Source organism: Fundulus heteroclitus, chromosome 13 (assembly GCF_011125445.2).
Source record: "Fundulus heteroclitus isolate FHET01 chromosome 13, MU-UCD_Fhet_4.1, whole genome shotgun sequence".
Classification (NCBI taxonomy): Eukaryota; Metazoa; Chordata; class Actinopteri; order Cyprinodontiformes; family Fundulidae; genus Fundulus; species Fundulus heteroclitus.
In genome coordinates, this window is record NC_046373.1 from 750,470 (window position 1) to 770,433 (window position 19,964).

The 19,964-nt window shown below is 46.0% G+C and overlaps 1 protein-coding gene across 1 annotated transcript in view; it reads left to right on the forward strand.

The window, feature by feature from the left end:
- Positions 1 to 31: 31 nt before the first annotated feature.
- cpsf1 (cleavage and polyadenylation specific factor 1) overlaps positions 32 to 19,964 on the forward strand; it is a 22,384-nt gene continuing 2,451 nt past the window's right edge. The window contains exons 1-31 of the mRNA XM_021323189.2: positions 32 to 200; positions 522 to 745; positions 837 to 864; positions 948 to 1,081; positions 1,183 to 1,263; positions 2,334 to 2,485; positions 2,595 to 2,741; positions 2,861 to 3,000; positions 3,138 to 3,248; positions 4,523 to 4,616; positions 4,690 to 4,777; positions 4,985 to 5,134; positions 5,232 to 5,283; positions 5,365 to 5,438; positions 9,171 to 9,245; positions 9,331 to 9,411; positions 9,684 to 9,779; positions 9,871 to 10,047; positions 11,041 to 11,182; positions 11,346 to 11,524; positions 11,647 to 11,786; positions 11,881 to 12,079; positions 14,001 to 14,207; positions 14,297 to 14,386; positions 14,467 to 14,613; positions 14,699 to 14,851; positions 15,499 to 15,615; positions 15,857 to 15,947; positions 17,875 to 17,959; positions 19,538 to 19,679; positions 19,763 to 19,915. Of these exons, the coding sequence (XP_021178864.2) occupies positions 602 to 745; positions 837 to 864; positions 948 to 1,081; positions 1,183 to 1,263; positions 2,334 to 2,485; positions 2,595 to 2,741; positions 2,861 to 3,000; positions 3,138 to 3,248; positions 4,523 to 4,616; positions 4,690 to 4,777; positions 4,985 to 5,134; positions 5,232 to 5,283; positions 5,365 to 5,438; positions 9,171 to 9,245; positions 9,331 to 9,411; positions 9,684 to 9,779; positions 9,871 to 10,047; positions 11,041 to 11,182; positions 11,346 to 11,524; positions 11,647 to 11,786; positions 11,881 to 12,079; positions 14,001 to 14,207; positions 14,297 to 14,386; positions 14,467 to 14,613; positions 14,699 to 14,851; positions 15,499 to 15,615; positions 15,857 to 15,947; positions 17,875 to 17,959; positions 19,538 to 19,679; positions 19,763 to 19,915 (3,669 nt within the window). The 5' untranslated portion in view covers positions 32 to 200; positions 522 to 601. The remainder of the gene's footprint in view (positions 201 to 521; positions 746 to 836; positions 865 to 947; positions 1,082 to 1,182; positions 1,264 to 2,333; positions 2,486 to 2,594; positions 2,742 to 2,860; positions 3,001 to 3,137; positions 3,249 to 4,522; positions 4,617 to 4,689; positions 4,778 to 4,984; positions 5,135 to 5,231; positions 5,284 to 5,364; positions 5,439 to 9,170; positions 9,246 to 9,330; positions 9,412 to 9,683; positions 9,780 to 9,870; positions 10,048 to 11,040; positions 11,183 to 11,345; positions 11,525 to 11,646; positions 11,787 to 11,880; positions 12,080 to 14,000; positions 14,208 to 14,296; positions 14,387 to 14,466; positions 14,614 to 14,698; positions 14,852 to 15,498; positions 15,616 to 15,856; positions 15,948 to 17,874; positions 17,960 to 19,537; positions 19,680 to 19,762; positions 19,916 to 19,964) is intronic.

Sequence of the window (19,964 nt, forward strand, 5' to 3'; positions counted from 1 at the left end):
GGGCAGTAGCACGCATGCGTGCCTTTGGTCTGCTGTGTGCGAACAAGAACTCTGGAAGCAGCACAACAAAGCTAACTGCCAGGTTACCTGGCAATTAGCTAGAGCGCTAACAGTCATTTTTACACAAAAATACGACTGGACGAATATGTATTAAGAGGCAGATAATAAAGCGTCAAGCTTAGATAACTTGTCCGATATAGGTAGGTTAACAAGTTTAATTCAAAATTAGCTAGACAACCTAAAACTGGCGCTAGTGCATGCTAGCTACTGAGCTGCCTTCACTAGCATGAGGCTAGCTGTCGGAACCGGCTTTTATACACAGTGGTTACCTGAAGCTGCTTGTTGCTTTGCTTGTGTTCCGGACAAACCTACTACGTAATGTATTAAAAAAGAATAAAATGTTCCTAAAATGAATAATAACATACCGCCCCTCGTAGATTTACCCTTAGTTTCCTTGCACACGCTCCTCACGTTGCTCCTTGTGTTGCTGTAATAATAACATGAATTGTCTGTCCTAATAGAGGAGCACTTTAGATTGAACAGCGGCAAAGGGACAGGAGAGGCGCTGACTGCTGTCAGATGCTGAAGGGAACCTGTCAGGATGTATGCTGTGTACAGACAGGCCCACACCCCCACTGCTGTGGAGTTCTCTGTCTACTGCAACTTCATATCCAGCAAGGAGAAAAACCTCGTCATCGCCGGGACGTCCCAGCTCTTCGTCTACAGGATCATCCATGATGTGGAGGTAGTTGTCGGCTCGTATCTGTGTGCGAATGCTATGGAGGCTTTCTTTTGTTGTTGTTGTTGTGTGTATAACATTTGTATAATTATTTCAGAGCACGTCCAAGGCTGACAAGTCATCTGGTAATGCCGAGCATCCCACACCCAGCATGCGTTTCGTGGCTGGAGAAACAAAGGCTGACGAAGATCTGCCCACTCTGTTGCAGATGCTAAAACCCGTAAGGAGAAGCTGGAGCAGGTGGCGTCCTTTTCCCTCTTTGGCAACATCATGTCCATGGCTAGCGTGCAGCTGATAGGGGCCAGCAGAGACGCGCTCCTCCTCAGTTTCAAAGATGCAAAGGTATCCCCTGTCCGAGCCCGTGCGCTGCTAGATAAAACAACACGGAGCCGTTCTGAGTCACTGATATGCGCATGTTTTTGTTTGTTTTTTTTCCTCACCAGTTGGCCGTAGTGGAGTATGACCCCGGGACGCATGACCTCAAGACCCTCTCTCTGCATTACTTTGAGGAGCCAGAGCTCAGAGTACGTACGGTGCCTCACAAAATAGAGGATGTACGCCGCCTGATACAAGGCAACCCTGGAAAGACCTGTTAGAGGTTGTAATAGAGTTCAGATCTAGCCTAGTAGGACAGCATCCTCTAAACATTCAGCCAGAGATGCTATAGAATTTTGATTAGGGCTGGTTGAGAAATCGATCTAATCGATTAATTCGGATTTACAATATTTTAGGATTTACCTTTTGGAAAATCTGGATTTTATTTTGCCAATGAACTGATTGGGCTTCCACGAAGAGCACAGCCTGCGACGCTGGATACATGTTTAGGAAAATATACTGTCAAAATATAATAAAGAGGAAACTTGTTTTTACCATAAGAAGACACACTTACTCATTTACAGTTAGTTTCAAGTTACGCAAGAGAAGTGAGGCCTGTTCTTAGCTCATTGTTTTCATTGTTTACAAGGGCAGGGCTGCCATCTTGTTTTACAAGCATGTTTCAAAGCTTGTATTTAGTTGCACTTTGAATTCAAACTCCCAGACAAAATGCTTTCTTTAATTTGTTTTGGTGGAAAGAAAAGGAGGGGTAAAAATGAATTAGTCGTATTTGGTATAATAAAATAAGAGCTTTTGTTTTTAAGCGGATATCGCCCAGCCCTAGTTTCGATCAAAGCCTGTCCTTTTGTTAGATTGGCCTAGTCAAATCCCCTTAAGCTATTTTAAAAGAAGATTGGGTGAAAGTTTCAGTCTGTGTGAAAAGCTGATATAGAGATACTTCTTTACAGCCTTGCTGTGTAATTCTGGTGAAAGGTGCTTCTACAAAGTATTAACTCTGTGGGGCTGAATGCAGTTGCATCTAAAAGGTTTCTGATTTCTATTTGGAAAAGAAATACTTAATGTGTCCTTTTCTTTCCACGAGAAAACATGCACCGCTTTGCATTTGTCTATCACGTAAATTCTCAACGACGTAGAGGTCGCTGTAGTTATGGCCGTGCAGGAGATGCACAAGAACCCGGAGGAAAACCTGAGATAAACAAGGGAATTGTTTTTTTGCCTGACGTGTGCATTTTATTTATTTATTTTTTTGCATTTTCAGGATGGGTTTGTACAGAATGTCCACATTCCAATAGTCCGCGTCGATCCGGAGAATCGCTGCGCTGTCATGCTCGTCTACGGCACCAAGCTGGTGGTGCTGCCGTTCCGAAAGGACACCCTAACCGATGAGCAGGAGAGCGGCGTAGGAGAAGGGTACGCTGAATTGCCAGCACAACGCCTCAAAAAGATTCCCCACTTCTCTCCGGTTGCTCTCGGGGGGGCTATAATGACAACAATTTTTTTTTGTGTAAACCTTCCGCAGGCCCAAATCCAGCTTCATGCCCAGCTACATCATCGACGTCCGCGAGCTCGACGAGAAGCTGCTGAACATCGTTGACATGAAGTTCCTTCACGGTTACTACGAACCCACGCTGCTCATTCTGTATGAGCCCAACCAGACGTGGCCCGGGTGAGTCAGCGCGCCTCCCAACGTCGGCTTGATTCCCGGCCAGCGGTTATGATCAACAGCCTCTTGTTGGTCGGCCTGCTTTTAACCAACCACCTGGTGCGGCGTGATCCTTCCTCCAGGCGCGTGGCTGTTCGTCAGGACACGTGCAGCATCGTGGCCATCTCCCTCAACATCATGCAGAAGGTCCATCCGGTCATCTGGTCCCTCAGCAACCTGCCCTTTGACTGCACGCAGGTCATGGCCGTTCCCAAACCCATCGGTGAGCCTTCTTTTCACCCGGCTTCCTGGCCCACGTGGAGATAACTCCCCTTTGCCGGGGTGTTGGCTACAAACGAACGTGAACGTGCAAGTCTGTGTGGTTCCTTGGAGTTCTGATCCCGTCACATGTCTTTATAGGTGGTGTGGTGGTGTTTGCTGTGAATTCACTGCTGTATCTGAACCAGAGTGTCCCCCCTTATGGAGTTTCTCTGAATTCTCTGACCAATGGGACCACATCCTTCCCTCTACGTAAGCCAACTCCACCCAATCCGCTTTGTCTGTTACACACGACCCGGCTTTCTTTGTAATCTTGTAAAAAAGTACGGGGCTTTATCTATGAACGCTCCAGAACTGATTAGATGTAGAAAAAAAAACCATACACACACAACTAAATCTAGAAAGAAAGTTGCTGGCACCCTTAAAAGCTTTCAGATTTTTTTTAATTTTTATTTTGGTTATAAAAAGAAATTGTTAAAATAAGCAGAGTAATGATGGACAAAGTTACTAACGTCTCCTTTTAGCTAAGCTGCCACATCAAACCTCGAGGTTAGCATTCTAGCCATCAGTATCTGACCTCCCCAACACACACACACACACACACACACACACACACAGACGAGTAAGGTCATATGTCTGTTACTCTAACCCTGAAAGCTGTTGGTCTTCCAGAACTAAGTCAGAATACCCAAACAGGCTAAATGAGCATCAGACAGAGGTCTGTATTCCACAGCACTTTGGGCTGTGCGTGGGAGCATGTAACTGCTTCCCCACTAACACTATTGCTCTGATTTTTAGCCCACATTTACTTCATATTCAATGTTTCCTTACACAAGACCAGGAAACCTAAAGTTACTCCCAGTGGCATCACTTTGCAAAGCAACTAAAGGACGGCTGGAACCGTCCTGGTTCTGCAAGCAGTTTTTCTAACCTATTAAATCAGCGTCCTTTCATTAACTTGCTACACTGTGAAAACTGTAACATCTCACATTTATTATAACTGCTTTTATGGGCTCAGCTTTTACTCAGCCTTCAGACAGGAAGTTCCTTTAACACCATGAGAATTGTTTGCTGATGGGTCAAAGCCAGCTGGCCGCTCAACCGTCACCTTTCTCATTTAAACATTCTGAACGTAAGTCCTTCAGCCAGAGATGTTTAAAATCCCAGGTCTCTCCTCCGGTAATTCAACCTTAATGTTATACTGGTTTGCTACGCAGCATGGAGAGTCTGGAGCTGGGTTAACTGTTTCCCTGACCCCGAAAAGGAGGAAAAATAAGATAGAATATGGAAAAACATTAGTTTTTACAGACCTATTCTCTAAAGGTTTTATCCCCCAGCCCTCCCACGCACAAGATAAATATTTCAGATTGTTATTCTACATATTTTTACTTGGACAGATCAATTTTCTCAAAAACAACAGGAACCGATAATCATTTCAGCTTTTAGATGGGTAGTCTGTGTGATACTGCAAATCCACTTTTGGACATTCAGCGATTATCTCTAAAGGTTGTGTTCTTGATTCACAGGCGTGCAAGAAGAAGTAAGGATCACGTTAGACTGTTCTCAGTCCGACTTTATTGCCTACGACAAGATGGTCATCTCGCTAAAAGGAGGGGAAATGTGAGTTGTTGTACCAGTCGTCAGAATATATGCTGACATCTGGGATCTGTCACTGACTGTCGTTGCCTTGCAGCTACGTGTTGACGCTCATCACAGACGGCATGAGGAGCGTGAGGGCTTTTCACTTTGACAAAGCTGCAGCCAGCGTGCTCACAACATGTGTGAGTGCTTAAGTTTAAATGTTAGCAGCACCAGTCTCACACACACACACACACACACACACAAAAACCCTCTTCAGTTCTTCCTTGTCCAAATGTAGACAGCACGACTGGAAGAACGCAAAGTTTAAACGTTTGTGTCAGTATAGGTCAAACTCGCCAATCCAGCGGTCATGATGAATGCCTCACGGTGCGCTTTCCCTCCTCCAGATGGTAACCATGGAGCCCGGCTACCTGTTCCTCGGTTCCCGCCTGGGAAACTCGCTGCTCCTCAAGTACACCGAGAAGCTGCAGGAGACGCCAGCAGAGGAGGGCAAAGACAAGCAGGACAAAGAAAAGGAGAAAGAGACAGAAAAGCAGGCAAGTTGGGCCTGCAGAACCCACGGCAGGCTGACTTTATACCGTGTGTTCACAGAATGAATTCCCACTATAACATTTGGCTGCTTGTGATTTCCAGGAGGAACCCCCCATCAAAAAGAAGCGCATAGAGTCTTCCACCAACTGGACAGGTGCGCCCCGCTGTCGCCTCCTGTCGTAGAATAACGCAGCGCCGTTGTCTGGCCGGCTTCATGTTTCTTTGTTGGTTTCAGATGAAGTGGATGAGATCGAGGTGTACGGAAGCGAGGCCCAGTCAGGCACTCAGCTGGCTACCTACTCGTTTGAGGTGAACAGCTCAACGTCTTTCTACGTAATCAGTCGTTACGTGTTTTGTACAGGATGAATGAAAGTGGGAATTTCTTTACGCTGTTTTGAATGGTTGAAAACAATTCAACCGTTTTTTTTTAGACGGATCTCTACACATACATAATCGCACACAATATAAATTCAGTGTTATATATTCAGTGTCTAAAAAAGTCGGATTCTAGTGAGACTATAATTCCTTCCATATTTATAGACTTGTTTATTTGACAGAAGTCTACAATTGCAAAAGTATTCATGCCCTTACGACCTCCAAACTTCAATGTAGTTTATTGGGATTTTGCGAAAGACAACGAGAAAATAGCGCCTAAGTGTGAAGGGAAAGGAAAAGGGTTCATGGCTTTTAATGTTTTATTCCAGGAACCTATTGTGGTAGGTGTAATATTCAATTTAACAAACTGAACTCAGAATTCACCTAACAGCGTGATGAAGACCAGGATAAAGTTGTGGAGAAGTTTAAAGCAGGAGAAGACGCATCAGAATCGACGTAAGAAAAGACACCTTTAGTAACGTCTGTTGCTGCTGGATTGTGGGAAACATTCCAGATCTCTAGTCCTGGGAATCGTAGCCAGATGCTCCTTTACATTAATGCCAGCAGGAAATATAGCCTACCAAACGAAAAACGTATTACAATAAAGTTAATTTATTATTTCATAAAATGTTCACTGTATAAATATTTCAAACAACATAAAATATTTACCCAACTTGCCTTCTTTTTATCTTCACTTAAACTAGATTTCCCATCAGAACAGCCAATCTCGTGAGCAGCCGATTGCTAGGCAACCTCTTGTGGGTCACATGTCTTTTGACATTTTTCACCGTTTAAAAAAATGGACATCTCCTCGTCCGTTATGAACAATTTTTCTAGCAGAAACTGCATTTCAATGCAACAACCACTGAAGAAGAACTACCAAAGCAGCACAAGGAGACTATCCTCCTGTTTAAAGTTGTTTAGCGGTGATAACAAACATGTAGAAGAAGGTGTACTGGTCAGATGGGACCAAAATGTATCTTTTTGGTCTAAATTCGGAATAATCTGTTTGGTAGAAGGCTATGATCATAGCTCTCAACTCTCACGCATTGACCGTGTGACACACGCATTTCACTGACTCCACACGCTCACACGCAACACATGGCATTTCACACGCAAACATGGAATTTCTCACGCATAAAAATCACAAAGCCCATCTGGGCTGCGGAAGACAAAACTCCGCCTTCTGCTGAGCTGTTTCGGCTTCTTTCACAGCTTGTGGCCATCAGTAATTCCTGCTGCAGTTCTTTTTAACAGAGCAGCAGGAAGAGTGATCAGAGTTATGAATAATTTTAGTCTTAACAGTGGTGAAAGTGAGCCGGTAAGGTCCTGTACCGCGTACACAGGAGGGGGGGGGGGGGGGGCGAGGGGGGGGGGGGGGGGGGGCGGAGCTGCTGGCAGATGACCGGTTCATTCAGAACCAGTCATGGCTGCACGCTGATCATAAAACAGTTCTGCTAACCAGATGCAGTTTAAAACGCCACTTAGTCTGTTTATAAGTTTCGTTTTTATTAATTCTGCATTTTTTACCTACATGCACCGTATTTCTGTGCCTCCGCGCTTGCTGCTCTCCCCCCCTCCCCTCCCTCGGAGCAGGTGCTTTCTGGGCGTCAGTACGCCCAGAGCGCGCTAACGAGAGCAATAGAGATTTGTCTGATCAGCGCGGCGACTGACTGAGAAACCTGTCGCTGTGAAAGGTGATGAGAATGTTATAAACTGTAACAGTCTAGAAATGCATTGAGCTGAAAAGAGGGAGAGATCAGCAGCTGGATCGTGCGTAAAGACACAGCGGGAACCTCTGTGTGCTTCAGTGTTGCTGCTGAGGGGATCATAAAGGCTTGATGAAACTCAGCCTGATTCACCAATCAGGTTATAGATTTACAATGATAAACAACCCATAGATGAATGTGTAACAGTATAATAATTCGGTCAATAATTAAAATCTACTTAATTATATTCAGTATTATTTCAACAATTGTGTATTATTTATGTTTTAATTCATTAACTGAACAATAAAGTATTAATATGTCTCTTTCTCTTTTTAACACAAGTAATACATGTCTACTTCATTGTCTGGTGGGATAAAAATGAGATGGAGTTGACTCCACCGGCTCTTCCAGGGTCCTGTTAGCCCCGCCCCCAAACAAGCCCCGCCCCCAAATTAGCATAATCTCACTCCTAACTTTTGATAAAAGTTGAGAGGTCTGGCTATGATTGAACATCACCCTGAACCATCCCTATTGGTAAAACATGGTCGTGGCTAAGGTTGTCAAAATAATGTATGTTGATATAATCCAAACTAAAATATATTATTCAAAGATACCCATTTGCATCAAAGTCGATATAAACTAACCCGTTAAAATTTTTCCATATTGTTGCTCTTTTTCTGACCACTGCACTTCCATAACAGACATTCAGTCGTTCATTTCAATGATCTGTTCAATAAAGTTTAAACTCTGCTAACATGTCATTAACAGCCATAAAAAAATAATATGCAACCCTCTTTAGCTGACAAGGCAAACACAAAGGCGTTGTTCGAAGCAACTTTTCCTATGCGGTAGAGGGACAAGAAAAAAAAACAAAATGCTAAACACGCTAAGCTATCACTAGAAGCTAACATTACGGCATTGAAGATTAAGAGCTTCTTGGAAAGGTCAGTAAAGCTCCTGTATCTGCAACAGTGAAGCACTAAACCTCCCAGACGACGTAATCTAACACTAGCTGGTTAAACATTAGCTTCACAGCTCCCCATCTCCATTACTTCTCCGTTAAAGCTATTGTAGGCTAATGTGGCTAATGATAACACATGTTATGTTGAAGCCAGACCGGAGCTGTTTACGCTGGTTTAAATCCAGGGACATTTATATGTTAGAGTGGCCCAGTCAAAGTCCAGACTTAAAGAAATGTTCCAGTATGATGCAAGACTTTAATGATTACTGTTTGAAAACTTCATGGTGGAACTGTAATTAGTTCCACCTTGAAGTTACGCCGTATTAGCCTGGCCAGCCAGACTAATACGGCGTATCAGTCCGGTAAGGAGCTGGTAGAGTCTGATTTCAAAGCAGGACTAACAGGGTCAGAGTTATCAGGTTCGAACCAATCGTATAACTACAGATGTAATAAACTCCAAGCGATGCACTCTGTTTTTTCAATTTGTAGTCCGTGAAGCATGTCATGCTATCGAGCAAACTCTCCAGTGAACGATTTTTTGCTGCTTTTGTTTAAAAAATATCAGAGGATACATGATGAACTCTCCAAGGCACCAAGCAACAAAAATCTCTGTGTGTATCTTGACTGTTATGGCAGCTGAATAACGCTGCTGCATTATGGGTAATTCTGCTGCTGAGAGTGACACATCGGAACCAATCACAGCGTGATTGGTCCGGTCTGTTTTGGGCCTGAGGGAATGAAGCCAGACTGACTGTGTTAGTCCGTCTGCCTGGTCAGGCTGTAAGAAAATACCCCCAGTTCTTTCCGACTGGTGCCAAATACTGTTGAGCTGGATGTCATAGTTTGACCTTGTGTGAAAGGGAAGATTACCAAACCCAGCAGGGTTTTAGTTTGCATGGGAATGGAAAGGGAAAAAAACAGAAACAACCTGCAAAGAGTTGTTTCTGTTGAAGTGGGACAGTTCACAGGGAACATAATTGTGTTATTTTCCTGCAGGTGTGCGACAGCATCCTCAACATCGGCCCTTGTGCAAACGCTTCCATGGGGGAGCCTGCATTCCTGTCTGAAGAGGTAAACACAAATTATAACTATCCTAACGCGAGACAGTTGTCAGAATAAAATCGACAGCGTAAAAAAAACGATTTTCCTCCTACAGTTTCAGAGCAACCCTGAGCCGGACCTGGAGGTGGTTGTGTGCTCCGGTTACGGTAAAAACGGGGCGCTGTCTGTCCTCCAGGTAAACCCTCGTCTCTGCACTGGCGTGCTGTTTTGTGCGCCCGCTTAACGGCGCTGCACCGTCCTAAAAACCTGCGGTGGCGAGGGCCGTCCGCCGCAGGTCCTGTGACGGTGCTATAGTGAAGTCTGGGTTTACCAGGGCTGCCTCAGAGATCCATGGAGTAGCCTGTAAACACCCCAGACACAGCTCCCACATGCTTCTGCCACATTTCACATGCTGTGTTTCTCACATCCCTTCACTCATGCCTTTTTTTGTTTCCATTCTAACCGCAGAGAAGCATTCGACCTCAAGTGGTCACTACTTTTGAATTGCCAGGTTGCCAAGACATGTGGACTGTCGTCTCGAGCGAGGTCAAGGAAGATAAAAAAGTAGGGATTTGTTTGGAACGGGCTGAGGTTTTCCTCACCTGTTAAACTCGACCCGTCCTCACCTTTTGCTCTCTTGTGTGTTTCCTTCTAGGCCGCAAAAAGCGACGAGTCAGAGGACGGAGCAGTGGCTGAAACTAAGGAGGACGGGGAAGAGGGAGAGAAGGACAAGGAGGAGCCGGAGAAAGAGGAGGCGAAGGCCGAGCATCCCCTGGAGGACGACGCCAAAAAACACGGCTTTCTCATCCTGAGCAGAGAAGATTCGACCATGGTAGGAACACGCGCCGCGCCGCTAACCTTTATTGGCTCCCCTGGTAAACATGTGGGAAAAAGCCTAAAGCACACGCAGCCTTTATTGCTGTAGCAAACTCACACTGAGCAATTTGGAGAAGTCCAGCCTCTGAACTCAGTACATTTATTCAGTGAGTGAAAAATTTGATTTCAAGAAATAATTATTTTGAAAAAAAACTGCATGTGGAACAATTGTTCTTCTGCTATGAATACTACGGCAGCACTTCTACAGAATTTCTCTGGGTTAGATCTACCAGTTGCTCTAGATCAGGGGTCCTCGGGGTCCGGCGTCCTGCAACCTTGATGTGTCCCTGGTCCAAGACACCCGACTAAAATAATCAGGTCATCAGCAGGACTCTGGAGAAGTTGATGGCAGCCTGAGCAGCTAATTCAGGTGTCTTGGACCAGGGATACATCTGCTCTAGATCATCCAGAATCCTGGTTCCTCTGTGCCTCTCTAGGCACTGAGACGGCTATGGGGCTGGTTGAATTTGGGTCCGTGCAACCATCCAGTCCTCATTCGTTCTCAATCATTATCCTGTTGAAAGATACAAAGGTGCCTTTTTTTTTCACTCAACTGGCTGTGGCCGCCTGATTTTTGTATAAAGTGTAGTTGTATATCAGAGCTCATGATGCCCAGGGTCTCTTAAAGAAGAAACAAACCCAAAGCATCTGTCCTCCTCCACCGTACCCAACAATAGGGACGGAGATGTGTTTGCACGTAGCTTAGCAAACTCCACGTTTAGTCTCTCATTGCCACCCCAGGATTCCTCTCTTTGCTTCACTTCCCCACTGGTGAGCTTTTTTATTTTTTTTATTCTTTATCACTTTAAGGCTTTTGTACAAATCTTTACCAGGTGTGCCGATAAATGCGGAGCGCTCTTTGTCTTTGGCCTTTTTCATATTCTGTCTCATTCTCATCCTTTAACAAATACTAATCTACTGCCATTTTATCTGCAATGCTTGCTTGTAGATCCTTCAAACAGGTCAGGAAATTATGGAGCTGGACACAAGTGGGTTTGCTACTCAGGGGCCAACGGTGTTCGCTGGAAACATCGGCGATGACCAGTACATCATCCAGGTCTCACCTATGGGCCTTCGTCTTCTGGAAGGAGGTTAAATAACATCCCCTCTCCTCATATAAATTTACTTACGAAAAGAAACACTAGTGCATGCAGAACGCTGCCACAAACCTCACATCTTAATTCCAGTAGGCCGATGAAAGTGTTTTTGCCACAAACCGCTTTGTGACTTTCTTTGTCTGCACGCTGCTTTCAGTCAAACAGCTCCACTTCATCCCGGTGGATCTGGGCTCTCCCATCGTGCATTGCTCCGTGGCGGACCCCTACGTGGTTATCATGACGGCGGAGGGCGTGGTCACCATGTTCGTGCTGAAGAGCGACTCCTACATGGGCAAAACGCACCGGCTGGCCCTGCAGAAACCCCAGATTTCCACGGTGAGTGAAGACAAGCAACCAGATCGTCAAATTTTCAATCTGGTTTTCACAAATCACGGCGTTCTGTGAGAACGCTAAAGGCTCAGCGCCGTCGTGTTGACATGTCTGTTTCTGTTCCAAAGCAATCCCGCGTGATCGCACTGTGTGCGTACAGAGACGTGAGCGGGATGTTCACCACAGAAAACAAGACGAGCTCCTCCAACAAAGAAGACTTCATGACCCGGAGTCATTCAGAGGAGGAGATGGTGTACCAGGACCTCAGGTAGGAACTCCCATCGCCATTTCTGAGCCCCCCCCTCAGCCCGCTCATCAGGAGAGGCAGAAACACGTTGATGATGCTTTAATTGTTCACGCAGCAACACAGTGGATGATGAGGAGGAAATGCTGTATGGAGAGTCCAGCACCAACGCCGCATCTGCGAAAGAGGAAATGAGCCGCGGCTCCGGTGGACCCGGGGGGCCCGCAGGAGCCACGGCTAATACGGGTGACGGGAGCTCGGGCAAATCGGAGCCATCCCACTGGTGTGTGATCATCAGGGACAACGGTGTGATGGAGGTATGCCTGTTTTCTTCCAGCTGTCTGGGGGAAAGCAATCTGGGGAACCATTTAGACACGTATCGAAAAAGATTTTTCAGCAGCGCCTCGTTCCTTTTATCAGCTGAAGACGCAAAGATCAGGAGAGGCGTCTACACCTGAGTACTAAATCCTGTGGGCAACTTTAGCTCTGCTCTCTGAGCTAAACAGAACTTAAATCAGGGCTGCCAGAGATCTGAGTCTTTATTAATCTCTCCTGGTTCTTTTTTACTGGCTCGTTTGCTGGAGCTTCCTCGTGATGCAGCCAAAACAAACAAGCATGAATCATATGTTTTACCCCAAAACTGTTAATTACACATAAATTAATCTTCTCATTGTTGATAGAGATACACCAGTGAGAGAAACCGTTTCCTCTTTAACAACTATTGAATAACATCGAAACACAAACAGTTTAGCAGCACGTTACAGTTAAGAGAAACAGGTTTTTCCTCAGAAACAGCCCAAAGTAACAGAACGGTCACTGAAAACCTGCAAAGACCGTAAAGTCCCCCAAATGAAACCCAATTAGAAAGGTCCCACCACCCCCACCTACGCAGGAAGATCACATTATGCAGAAAACGATTACACATCTGTAGGTGTTCAAAGTTAATGTTCTTAAAATTATTAGCCTTTCTAAAGAGCAGCAGATGGCGTCCTGAGCCGTCTCTGTCTACGCTCCCAGTTTCTGAGGAGGGCTGCCACAGAGGCAAAAGCACGGAGCCTTTATTAGCGCTGCAGGTGCCAGCAGAGTCTGTTCATTAAAGCGATAAATGTCTAAGTGACCAGCTAGTTATCCCCGACAGAATCGGTACCGCTTGTGTCAGAAGCGCCGGATCCAGTGAGATAAACGTGTCCTTTTCTGTTTCAGGGTGTTGCAACAGAAAATGACACATCTGACTTCCTGTGGTGCCCCTCATGATTAATTCAGTTTACCAAGAACGTTTGCCTCATACCAATATGAGGAGGATCACTTCTGTTTAAACTGGACCATTATAAACATTAACGCTCCATACTGCACGTTCTCAACAAGTAAACGGCTCTATGGTCATTTTCAGATGTCCTACAAAAATACCATTTGCTTTGATTGTCTCACATCACCAGAAGTCTGTGGAAACCAAACTCCAACTTCTTGAGTTCATCGATGAAAGCAGACGGCTGGGTTATTTTTTTTGTCGCTAGACAGACCGCACAAATGGAGCCTACGAAACAGACTCCAAATGTAAAGAGTTACGCTTCAAATTATTCTAAACCCCTTCAGTTGTAGATTTAAAGAGATTTTTTACTCAATCAAGGACTAGAAAGGAAAAGAGGCAGGTGTCTTTCAAAATATAACCGTGTGTAAAGAAACATGATGGAGAACGAAACATAAAAAGAGAGACAGACAGATGAATAGATGAGAGACAGAAGCTGGCTGCTCATTTAAAGCTGTATTCTGGGATATTAATGGAAAGTTAAGTGGAAGGAAAACCTTAACCACAGCCCAACAAAAAAGAAGTCACTCAACCTACACAGCGCACGCAACCCCCCCAAACACACACGTCCACACACCCCAGTATGTAGACTGTTGTCGCCAGGTGGGAGATTTCCTAAATATATCTTTTAATCCAGCACGTTCAGCTGTGAATAAAACTGAGCCTGGATAGCAGGTTGTTGTAACCAGTGTCCCTTCATCCAGCTTCCTAGAGTTGTAGTGCTTCTTCTCACCGCACCCACCGTACCTGTTTCTGCAGTACTAGTAGCTAACGGTGCGTTCACTGGCAGGAGGAAAGGTTGGACAACTAGGGCCAATTCTTAGCCGGGCCGCCCTTCTCTAAACGCTTAATGCTCCGGAGCCTTCCACACATTTCCTACCATAACGTATGTGTATTATTTTATGCCCCCTGCTCTGGTCTCTCATAAACAGATTTTCCAGCTGCCAGACTGGCGCCTGGTCTTCCTGGTGAAGAACTTCCCGGTGGGCCAGAGGGTTCTGGTGGACAGCTCCTCTGGCCAGTCAGCCGCGCAGGGCGACGGGAAAAAGGAGGAAGTGGCCCGGCAGGGAGAGTTCCCGGTGATCAAAGAAGTCGCTTTGGTTTCACTGGGCAACAATCGCAGCAGACCATATTTGCTGGTGAGTTGTTGGTTTTTTTTTTTTTTTACACACGCCCACTTCACTCGGCGGTTAAGCAGGTCCCAGCACCAAAACCTTTTGTTTTGCAGGTCTACGTGGAGAACGAGCTCCTGATTTACGAAGCGTTCCCGTACGACCAGCAGCAGCCGCAGAACAACCTGAAAGTTCGCTTCAAAAAGGTACCGTCCCCAGGCGGCAGGCGCGGCGCCGTCACACGCCGGCCCGTCCTAACGCCGCCTCCCTCTGCCTCTCTGAGCAGGTGCACCACAACATCAACTTCAGAGAAAAGAAGTCCAAGCTGAAGAAAGACAAGAAGATGGAGATGGGCGCTGCCGAGGAGAGCCCGGCGGTGAAGAGTCGCATCTCTAGGTTTCGGTACTTCGAGGACATCTCCGGTTACTCAGGGGTATGAAAGCAGACGTGTGAAGAATGCTTAGGGAGTTCATTTGACGGCATAAAGCCTTAACTTCCCGCCCTCCCTACCTGCACAGGTATTCATCTGCGGCCCGTCTCCTCACTGGATGCTGGTCACCTCCAGAGGAGCCCTGAGGCTCCATCCCATGAGCATCGACGGGCCCATCGAGTCCTTCTCGCCCTTCCACAACATCAACTGTCCCAAAGGCTTCCTGTACTTCAACAAGCAGGTACAGAGAGGACGCTTTAATTCAGCTAAAGTCTCAATTACTAATCAATGTGTTCATTTACCTACTAAAGCATAAACGTATGCTTAGCTTAATTCAGTTGGGCTGTTTGCATTGACTTTAGCTAGATTATAAATTCGATAAAAAGGATTATTTGATGACATCTTCCAGCCATTTCCACTTAAAACCTTAGATCTACCCATCATGGGCACTAACGTCTGTTAATTTTGGTCTTTTATTCATTTTAAGCGTTCTTTCTTCAGGGTTGACTGATTATATCCACGCTTTTATTTTAAAGAAAGAAGTCTGGTCCCAGTTCGATTTGTTGTTTGATTTCTCAGATACACAAAGACTCAGATTTAGAAAGATGCCTTCGATTATACACTAAATGCTGGAGTCAAAAAAAGAAGATAGTCACTTTACAGAAACCGGACCAGTTTAAAAAAAAAAGCTAAACCTTTCATGGAGGAATGAGAGCTTAGGGAAAAGTATGTTCAATTCCCGCTCAAAGGCTGTTTTTAATCTGACAAACAGGCCTCTTAGGATTGCATATTCAAATTTAAGGAATATATAGATATAAATCCACAGTGATTTATGTTGAAAATGACGTGTTCAGGGTCCGTCTCACCGTTTCCCGTCTTCTTCCACAGGGGGAGCTGAGGATCAGCGTCCTCCCCACCTACCTGTCCTACGACGCCCCCTGGCCCGTCAGGAAAATCCCCCTGAGGTGTACGGTGCACTACGTCTCCTACCACGTGGAGTCCAAGGCAAGCAATTCAGCTCATCAAGCCTTCCACGCTCCTTAACGCCTCCTCTCTGGCAACCCCAGGCAGAATGAAGCCACATGGGTGGAGGCGCTTTGAAAAGTTTGACATGAAAGGCTTCAGGCCTTGAAGTTCTTTCACAGCATAAAAAGGAGGGGAAAATCAATGCGAGCGACTCTGAAGAGATTATTCTTTGATGCTAAGGTTGCTTTTTTTTTTTTCCTTCTCTTCTTCTGGATTTCAGGTGTACGCTGTGTGCACCAGCGTGAAAGAGCTGTGCACTCGCATCCCCAGAATGACGGGAGAGGAGAAGGAGTTTGAAACCATGGAGAGAGGTCAGAGAGAACGCACACTTTCTGGGGGTTTAAGCGTTCTGCGCACTAAGACAGGCGCAGGAACGGCAGACATGCTGTCTTTAAAGGGTTTCCAGGTTTATACGGATTAGTTTCTAGGGTTTCTTTTAGTTAAATGTTTCTGCTCAGACATTTTTCTATATCGAAGTAAGTAAAATGTAGTTTTCAAATGATGTCATTATTTAGTGAAAAAACGATCAGACGCTTATCTGGCTGGAAAGTAAGAAAGCTGGTAGCTGGTAGTGGCTGCCATGGAGCGTTGACAGCGAGTCTTTTCACTGTGGATGAATTTCTTTTCTTTTCTTTTTTGTAAAACTGACATTGGTTTGGCCAAATTGTGGAGAATGAGTGGCCTACTTATGTTCCTAGCGTAGCATTAATCCGATTTATCAGAAGTCATGGTCCCATCAGTTCTGGCACGTCGACCAGGTCCTGAAGCTACAGGTCCATCACAGCGGCCAGTTTCAGCGTGTAGTCCTTAGATTCCTGAAATGGTCATTTTAAACCATTTAACTGGAATTAACTGGATTCACACCAACCAGAAAGTTATTTTGTTTCTGGATCCATCCTAAAACCTTGGTGATCCTTTTTTGTCAAACATGAGCTGAACCTTTGTGTTCGATTTGGCCAACGGTGACTTATGGCCCAGCATGCATCTGGTTATTGTTGACTCATGAACTCTGAGCTTCACCGAGGCCAGTGAGACCTGCTTTAGATGTAGTTATGCACGATATATCGGTACTAACATTTATTTTATTTTTTTTTGGGGGGGGGGGATTTTTTGCGGCTCTAGTGGCTCGCTTTTTCCGAAAGTAGGCTGACAGGAAGGGGGGTAGAAGAGGGGGAGAGACATTCGGCAAAGGACTGCAGGTCGGATTTGAACCCGCGTCGAGGACTAAGGCCTCTGTATATGGGTCGTGCTACCCGCTGCGCCACATGCGCGCCCGGTACTAACATTTTTTAACATATCTGTATCGTGCGGTAAGTGAAACTGGGCCGATATCAACAGCCAATGTTTATTTCCATCTAGTTGCCTTCTGTGCCAGGGTTTCAGGAAGGGGAGGGGTTTTTTTAACCATGTGGTTTTTGTCCAGTCATGTGATGGGTGACTGCCAGGGTGTGGGGTTTTAAGCACAGATGCAATGTCAGCAGTGTCACAGTTATCAGTCGTAACCGCAATATTACAATGGGATGTGGATATCGGTTGTTGGTCCTTTAATGACCCAGGGGTGGGTAGCTGGTGTGCTCTTGGAGTGGTTTTGGTGGACCAGCCACTCCTGACAAAGTTCTCCTTACATGTTTTCTCTATTTGTGGGAAGTCGTTCTCACGGTGGTTCTCTGGAGTCCCAAAGCTTTATTAATAAAGGCCGTTTCCAGACAGGTAGGTTAGGGACCTGAACTTCTAGAGCTCAGGGTGTGATGTGTTGCTTTTGGAGATTTTGAAACCTACTTTATTGTTTTGCACAGGTCCTATTTATTTTATTGGTGGCAGAACTCAGGCCAGGCTGGTGAAATTGAAATAAAAAAAGTCGGGTTAATGATTAAAAATGAGGTTGACTGTTAAATCATGAAGTAACAAGGGGGTAAAAACTTTTTTACTGTATTTGTTCTTCATCCATCCATCCATTTTCTGACCCGCTTAATCCCTCATGGGGTGGCGGGGGGTGCTGGTGCCTATCTCCAGCGTTCACTGGGCGAGAGGTGGGGTACACCTGGACAGGTCGCCAGTCTGTCACAGTGTATTTGTTCTTATGACCAATAAAGTTTGTTCTCTTTCTGAGACTTCTTCGAGCGATGTTTCAGCTTTGGGTAGCTCCTGTCTTCACCTCAGCACGTGTTCCTTAGGGTTCAGTCCTTTAGAAGCCCTGTTCCTGCCTCATCATCATTTCCCTGCTTTTCCTCTCTGCAGACGAGCGTCACATCAACCCTCAGCAGGAGAGGTTCTCCATCCAGCTCATCTCTCCTGTCAGCTGGGAGACCATTCCCAACACACGGTAAATCCTCCCATGGAAGCTCTCTGAAGCGCTGGAGTTCTGCTGCTGCCTGTGCTCCTCTCACCGGGGCCCCCTTAGGGTTGGGGCTTGTATTCGAAAAGGTCTCCCCTGTTTTAATAAAGCAGAAGACAACTGAGTCGGTCTCACTTGGCGGCTTGCATTTCCTTCAGTCAGGGTAGTTTATCCAGATCTCAGCTCATAAGAACCCTGCAATCGGTACTTAAAGCTGCGACTGCTTCACCTCCAGGTTAGAGAAGTAACACTTGCTTCCAGGGCATCTCTGCTACTCTCAAAAAAGGTGCAGAAGTCACGTTTATTACTTCAGAGTCTCTTTTTATGTGACTGAGCTGTTACCTGTAGAAGAGTCAGGCTTAAAAAGGCTAAACGAACAAACCCTGGATTATAGAGTAATCGTCTATAATCTATATAGACAGCAAGGGCCGGAGCACAGTTTCCGGGGCGACAGTGGGTTGATGGGTTGAGTAGTCGTCTGAAGAGGTTGAGGGTTCGATTCCAGCTTCCCCTTGCCACATGTCGATGTGCCCCTGAGCAAGACACTTAACCCCAAATTGCCTACCGAGCTGCGTCTCGGTGTATAGGGAGTGCTGGCCTAAGGGTTAGAGCAGTGCGCTTGCACTCAGAGAAGGTTGCAAGTACCCGGTTCGATCCCCACAGCCTGCACTCTGGGTCCCTGAGCAAGACCCTTAACTCCAGAACGCTCCCCGGGCGCCACACATGGCAGCCCACTGCTCCCCAAGGATGATGGGTTAAATGCAGAGAACAAATTTCGTTGTAATGTATGTTTCAATGACAATAAAGATGATATTACTATCACTATTACTTTAGTAAAGGGCCTAACAGCGGAATGGTAGGATCATCACTGAGGTTCACTTTGACCTTATTGGTGTAATATTCTCCTTCCAGCTGGTAGTGAGGGCAATGAACGCTTGCTTACTGAGGAGTAAACGTTTAGCGCTTCCAACATTCCAAGAATGGCAGACCAGGGCTGCACGGCGCTAAGATCTGGCAAATATTGAGACGACGGCATCAGTTGCTCTTCGTCGTCTGGGCTTCTCCTGATATCTAGCATTTTGGGAAACGTCATTAATGTCTGACGTGAGCGTCAGCTGGCCGGACCCCAGCCAGCTGACAGCACCAGGAACGTACCGGTCAACAATCCCCGAATTAATTTCGATAATGACGTCAACGTGAGCCTAAATGACCCAACACGTCTTTCTACAGCCTTATATTCAGAAGAGCGTGCGTTCTAAGTAATGTTTTAGGTGAGACGTTTAGAGCAAAGTTAGCCGGTGAAGGTCATCAGGATGTTAAATAAGCCACATTAGGTTGATGAAAGTGTTAGCAGTAGCTAATGTAATGGGGAACTGGTAAAACAAAGGTTACTTCACTTGGTTTTTGTGTTGATAAAAAACTGGTTAACTGGAATTAGCTGCCTTTAAATGCTTGAACGATTAATAATGTAGCATTTAGTGGATTAGCAGAAATAGCAATGGACTCTGGATTATGCTGGAAGCTTTAAAAACAAGCATGCTAAGCGTAGCTCTCTGTCTCCCTAAGGATCGACCTGGAGGAGTGGGAGCATGTGACCTGCATGAAGACGGTGGCTCTGAGGAGCCAGGAGACGGTGTCCGGGCTCAAGGGCTACATCGCAGCGGGCACCTGCGTGATGCAGGGGGAGGAGGTCACCTGCAGGGGCAGGGTGAGGGGGGCTCGCAGCCCTGCCGGCACAACGTCCCTGCTGGGCGCCGTGCGCTCGTCTCACCGCGTCCGCTTTGTCTTCAGATTCTGATCCTGGATGTGATCGAGGTGGTCCCGGAGCCGGGCCAGCCCCTCACCAAGAACAAGTTCAAGGTGCTCTACGAGAAGGAACAGAAGGGACCGGTGACGGCGCTGTGCCACTGCCACGGCTACCTGGTGTCCGCCATTGGCCAGAAGGTCCCGAACACACACACACACACACACACACACACACGCACACACACAC